Raw genomic sequence first — 6,157 nt, forward strand, 5'->3', positions numbered from 1 at the left:
GTAAGGTTTCTGATCTGTCTAAGATAGAATATCATGTAGCCCAGGCTGACCATGAACTTCTGTTCTTCCTAGATCCACTTCCTGGGATCACTGGTCCAGTTTTATGGGATTCTGGGGTACAAATCAGGGCTGCATTCATGCTAGATAAGTATTTTACCAACTATGGTACATGCCCAGCCCCATAATGGGTAAGTTTAAGTGGTTCTCAAATATTTAAGAATACCATCCAGGAAGGGGGGGGGGGGGGGGTCTATGGATAGCATGTGGAGTGAGTAGAAAATTTCTTAATAAAGAAAAACGGGGGGAAAAAAAAAAAGAATACCATCCAAATAGTGATGTATTTAATGAAACTGGTGAATTGAAAGCAGTTACCATTGCTACTTCAAAAATTTTTAATTTAATGAATTAATTAAATAATGTAGCTCAAAATTTGGCGACCTTGGCAATATTGACATTAATGGCCATATAACCCTTTGTGGGGAGAAGGGATCCTATGGACTATGTGATATTTAGCAGCATCCCTGGTCTACACCCACCACATACTAGTGGTATCAATTCAAAAACACCTATAGACATTTTTAAAAGACACATGAACAAAAAAGATCATCTTCTGTTAAGAACCACTGAGGAGCTGGAAAGATGGCTCAGTAGTTTGGATGGACACTTGTTGCTCTTGCAGAAGACACTGGTTTGGCTCCCAGCACCCACACAGTAGCTCACAACTGTCAGTAACTCCATTTCTAGGGTATCCGATGCCTTCTTCAGATCTCTGCAGGCACCAGGCATGCACATGGTGTACATACATACATGCAGGCAAAAGCTTAAAAAAAATAAATAAATAAAAAAGAAAAGAAACAAATGAAAATAAAAAAGAACTACTAGGCTAGAACCATCCTCAGTACTCATCCTCACTGTACAGAGAATTCTGAAAAGCACAGGAACCAAAGTTACAGACACATTTTACTGAGCAGACTATATGAGTCATGGTGGAGTTATGACCTGAGTTTTCCAGTCCTCTTCTGAAATAACATTCTCTGCTGGGCAAGAGCCACACACAAAAAGGCATACCATCTCCATGCCCTGCCTTTGCTGGCAGTCCTTAAAGTTCCCAACTCACACAGCCAGAGAAAATATCACAAAGGGAAGTCTGCTAAACTTGAAGTTTAAAGCCCTCTCCTAACTCCACAACCACTGGACGCAGTTCTTTCAGTGCTGCTATGTCCAACTTTGGCTTACGGCAGTAAATGTGCCAGCAGGTACACAGAAAAGGTTGTGTGAAAATCCAACTGTACTGGCTGGTTCTATGTGTCAACTTGACACAAGCTAGAGTCATCAGAGAGGAAGGAGCCTCAGTTGAGGAAATGACTTCATGAGATCCAGTTGTAAGACATTTTCTCTATTAGTGATCAGTGTGGGAGGGCCTAACCCACGGTGGGTGGTGCCATCCCTGGGCTGGTAGTCCTGGGTTCTATAAGAAAGCAGGCTGAGCAAGTCATGGGAAGCAAGCCAGTAAGCAGCACCTCTCCATGGCCTTTGCATCAGCTCCTGCCTCCTGTTTGAGTTCCTGTCCTGACTTCCTTCAGTAATGAACAGCAATGCTGAAGTACAAGCCAAATAAACCCTTTTCTCCCCAACTTGCTTTTTGGTCATGGTGTTTCATCGCAGCAATAGAAACACTAAGACACCAACCAACCAGAATATTTTGGAAATGTATATTTTTTTTTTTTTCCAGAGCTGAGGACCGAACCCAGGGCCTTGTGTATATTCTAATGAAAGGGTTTAGGAGAAAGTTTTTTTTCCCAATTCATTTACTATATATAATCTTTGTGCTTCAGTACAAGATGCTAAACAAAACCATTTTGTCTGTTGACACGAAAGTCAATGTTTCATGGGTTTATGACAACCAAGTATGACTAAACAGTATTTATGATTCAGAAACGAGGCAGCCAAGAGGGCTCAGCAAGTAAAGGTGCTTCTTCAAAAGTCTGCTGACCTGAGTTCCATCACTGGAACCCAGAAGCAGAGAACTGAATGTACAAAGTTGTCCTCTGACCTCCACACACAGGCCATGGCATAATCAACCACACACAACCATCATGCATGCACATGCAATAATAATAATGATAATCATTTCTAACTAAAAAAAAAAAAAAAAAGATTCAGGCCGGGCAAAGGTGGCTCACACCTTTAATCATAGCCCTTGGGAGGCAAAGGCAGGCGGATCTCTGTGAGTTGTGGTCAGTCTGATCTACAAAGCAAGTTCCAGGACAGCCAGGGCTGTTACACAGAGAAATCCTATCTCAAAAAAATTATGTGTATGTATGTGTGCTTTCCCAAGTTTATGAGCAAAAGACTCATGCAGGAGCCCAGGGAGACCAGAAGGTGGTGACTGAGCTCCTGAAGCAAAATGTACAAACAGTTGTAAAGGTACAGACTGGATGTGGTGCTGGGAGCCAAAAGTGTCCTCTGCAAAAGCAGTAATTCCTCTTAACCACGGGGCAATCATCTCTCCAGCCCCAGGGGAAAAAAACAACTTTCTAACAGGATAAATTCAATAGTGATTGTATTTGCCTCTTTCCTAAACACAGGAAATCTAACCTGAAGGTTTTAATTAGCCAAATTATAGTTAAATAACCTTTCTTGATTTGTTTTAGTCTGGTTTGGTTTTTTTGTTGTTTTCGTTTGTCTTTTATTTTTCTTTTTGGTTTTTTGAGACAGGGTTTCCCTGTGTAACAGCCCTGGCTGTCCTGGAACTCACTCTGTAGACCAAGCTGGCCTTGAACTCACAGAGAGCCACCTGCCTCTGCCTCCAGAGTGCTGGGATTAAAGGCATTGGCAAACACCACCCAGCTTATCTTTTGTTTTTTTGAGAGAAGGTCTTACTCTGTAGCTCAGGATGTCCTGAAACTCACTATGTAGTCCAGCGTGGCATCAAGTCCACGGCAATTCTGCCTCACCTCCCAAATATTGGAATTGCAAGTGTGAGCCACCATATCCAGCTTAAAATAGGCTTTTTTAGAGAGAAGATGCTAATAACAAGAACATCTTCAATTGGCAATATTTATTTGACTTAGACTTACCATTTCAGGGTATCCCTGCCCTTACTCCAATCTTTTGCTTACTTGCTATATATGAGTAAAGCCTATCACTTAACTTATACTAATTGCTAACAACTGCTTATTTTCTATCAAGTAAAATACTCAAATGTACACAACTACCAACAGGGAAATTTGATTATTTATAAGCATGCGAAATGAAACTAGTGTGGATTTTCTCTTTCACTGTTTCCTGGTCCCTGAATGAATAAAATAATAATCTATGAGTTATGCTTATTGTGATTGGTGATTCAAAAACTGGGAAGGGGAGGCAGATCTCTGTCAGTTCAAGGCCAGCATTATCTACAAAGCACATTCCAAGCCAACTATGGCTACACAGTGAGAGACTCATTTTTTGTTTGTTTGTTTGTCTGTTTTTTAATCTACTCATTTAACCCAAGCATTTACAGGCTTTAAGTCCCTAGATAATACAGAACCACAATTCTAAACAACTGGGATTTGTTTTAAATTGCATTATTCCTCTCCACTATTTCCCCTAAGCTTTAAATATGCTTCTAGACTGTAAGACAGCCAGGGAAAATGTTTTAAAATTCAAATTTTAAAATGTAGTTGTGTTACTTTAACACTTTTCAACCTGAAACACAAGACCATATGGAACTTTTAACAGCATAACTGGCGCAATGGTGCACGTCTGCAATCACATGAGGTAGAAGCAGATCAGAAGTTTAAGGTTGGTCTCAACTGGAGGCCAGCCTAGGCTACATGAGGTCCTGTCTCAAAATAACAGACAAAAGATTAACAGGCATGCTAGTTATTTCTATTATATTTATTTATTTAATGTGTGTTCACATGTACAGTGCACATGTAGAGGTCAAAGAACAACTTGTAGGAATCAGTTCTCTCCTTGCATGAGTGGTGTGGATCCCACGAATCAAACTCTGGTTGTTAAACTTGGATGGTTAAAAAAAAAAAAATGCCTTTACATAATGAGCCATCAGGCTGGCCCATCATAAATAAATTCAAAATCAATTTTCAAACAAGTTCACATCCATCTAAGTTACTCATAGGAACAGGCAAAAATGAACTTCATATTTATGTCATATGATTCTCTATTATTCATTTTAGGATTTTTGTTTGGTTGACTGGGACAAAAACCTGAAACTCAAAACGCTCCTACCTCAACCTCCAGAGTGATAGACCATAGTTATGTACCATCAAGCCCAGCTCCATTATTTTGTTTTAATTAGTAATTATCATTTTGTTTAGAAAACCAACTCTTTTAATTTTTATTTTTGGAGGGTGGAAGTTTGAGAAAAGATCTCGTGTAACCCAGGCTGACCTTCAAATTCAATTCACTATGTAGCCAAGCATAATTCTGACTCCTCATGTTCTGCCTCCACCTCTCAAGGGCTAGGATTACAGGCATGCACCATCATGCCAACTCAAAAAAAAAAATTTTTTTTTTAAACTCATTTTGAACAACCCTAGGAACTAGGGTTAAGCTCACAAAAAGCACAAAAATGCAAGGACCTGAGTTCAATCCCTAGTATCACAAAACAAATAGGTCTTATTTACTAAACATGAAGAAAATTATTCTGGCACACAATCACACCTACCTGTTTTTCTTATTGTTATGACTATCACAGGAGACAGTAAACCACTGCAAATAAAATATGTTGGTACTGGCCTAATGCTTAATTATGTGGAATTTTTTTCAACCGAACGCTCCTTCACTCACGTTAAAGCCGCACAGAAACTGACTTTCCACTTTGTATGCATGCTAAATACCTGACACTTCTCCAAAGCAAAAATTCCAACCACGCCGTTTTAGTCCGTTAGTTTTTCCTTCACCTTTCACAAAGCATTCCACTTCATATTCAAATTTGAAGACAGAGATTTGCTAAAAGATTCTTCAAACACTGCTATTGACTCCCCACCCCCCACCCCCTTCAGATTTCGCAATTGAAACTTGCAATCATTTCGGGAGCTTACCCATTAAACAAGAATAGTGCCAGGTAAAATGACAGGCGAAATCGCATCCATGAATGTATGGCGGGACTATGTGCTTTTCACTCAGTACTTTTACTACCTCGTGTTGTGTCTTCGGAAGAGTCAAAGAACCCAAACTTACTCAAAAAACTTGCCAAACAAAACGACCAATTTAGGCTAGTTCTTTTATCTCCTAACATGGAGACAAGTGCGGGTGGAAAACAAACTTTACTAATACTTGTCAGTGCCTCAAGGTCGTTCCGATTAAAATAAAACGTTCCAACTCCAAGGCCGCACCGCAGCATTCCAGCACTTTAAGACTCAACAATAAAGCATCGACCTCCCCGCCGATCCCGTCCCGTTAAGCCTGACAGTCGTCTCTAGGCTCGGCTCCCCGGCTCCGGAGCGCGCCGCCGCCCGGCACGCCCTGCCATGCACAGGGCGGAGCTCGACGGGCCAGACCCCCGGGCGGCCCGCACCAAGTCGTGGGCTCCCGGCTGAGGACGCTGCCCGCTCCGGGAGCCCCCGGCTCCGAACTCGGAGCGGAGGTTACCCCGCGGAGCCGCACGAGGAAGGGCGGCGGCAGGGACCGGTTGTCACCTCGGAGCCGAAGCACTGGGAGGCGGCGTGACCGACCACGGAGCGGGTACAGGAAAAATTGGACGCCTCACCTGCTCCTCTCGATGCCACCGCTGCGGTTCGCTGAGGGGACAACATGGAGCCTCCGCCTTCAGCAGAAGTAGCAGAGGCGCAGGAGACAGGAGAGGACTGAGGAGGCCCTAGGGGAGGGAAACAGGCGGGGCCTGGACTCCGGGTGAAACCGAGGAGGAGGAGCGCGCGGAGCGAGAGCCTACAGCTTGTGGGAAAGCCCGACCGACGGCGCAGGGCGTGGCGAGGGCGGGAAAGCGCACGCGGGCGAGTCCCGCCACCGTTCGGTGCGCGTGCGCCGGGGCGTGGATCACGACGCGGTACTTAGGATAGCGTACTGGAATCTCGGGCCCGTCGGGAATTGTAGTCCGGCGCTCTCTGGGCCCGCCCCCCCGTCCCCGAGCCTTCTCCCTCATCCGGGGCGAGAGGAAACGGAGGAGGGGGCGGGGCCGAGTGAGTCGTCT

General features: G+C 43.7%; 1 protein-coding gene across 2 annotated transcripts in view; it reads right to left on the reverse strand.

Annotated features, from left to right (window-relative positions):
* Positions 1-5,950, reverse strand: part of Atl3 (atlastin GTPase 3) — a 45,332-nt gene extending 39,382 nt beyond the window's left edge. The window contains exon 1 of one of the 2 annotated variants that reach the window (XM_052762001.1): positions 5,717-5,950. In XM_052762001.1, coding sequence (XP_052617961.1) covers positions 5,717-5,762 — 46 coding nt within the window. In that variant the 5' untranslated portion in view covers positions 5,763-5,950. The remainder of the gene's footprint in view (positions 1-5,716) is intronic. The other variant, XM_052762002.1, reaches the window with a different exon arrangement.
* Positions 5,951-6,157: the final 207 nt, after the last annotated feature.

Source organism: Peromyscus californicus, unplaced genomic scaffold, assembly GCF_007827085.1.
Source record: "Peromyscus californicus insignis strain IS unplaced genomic scaffold, ASM782708v3 Scaffold_4__1_contigs__length_199733344, whole genome shotgun sequence".
NCBI classification, from domain to species: domain Eukaryota; kingdom Metazoa; phylum Chordata; class Mammalia; order Rodentia; family Cricetidae; genus Peromyscus; species Peromyscus californicus.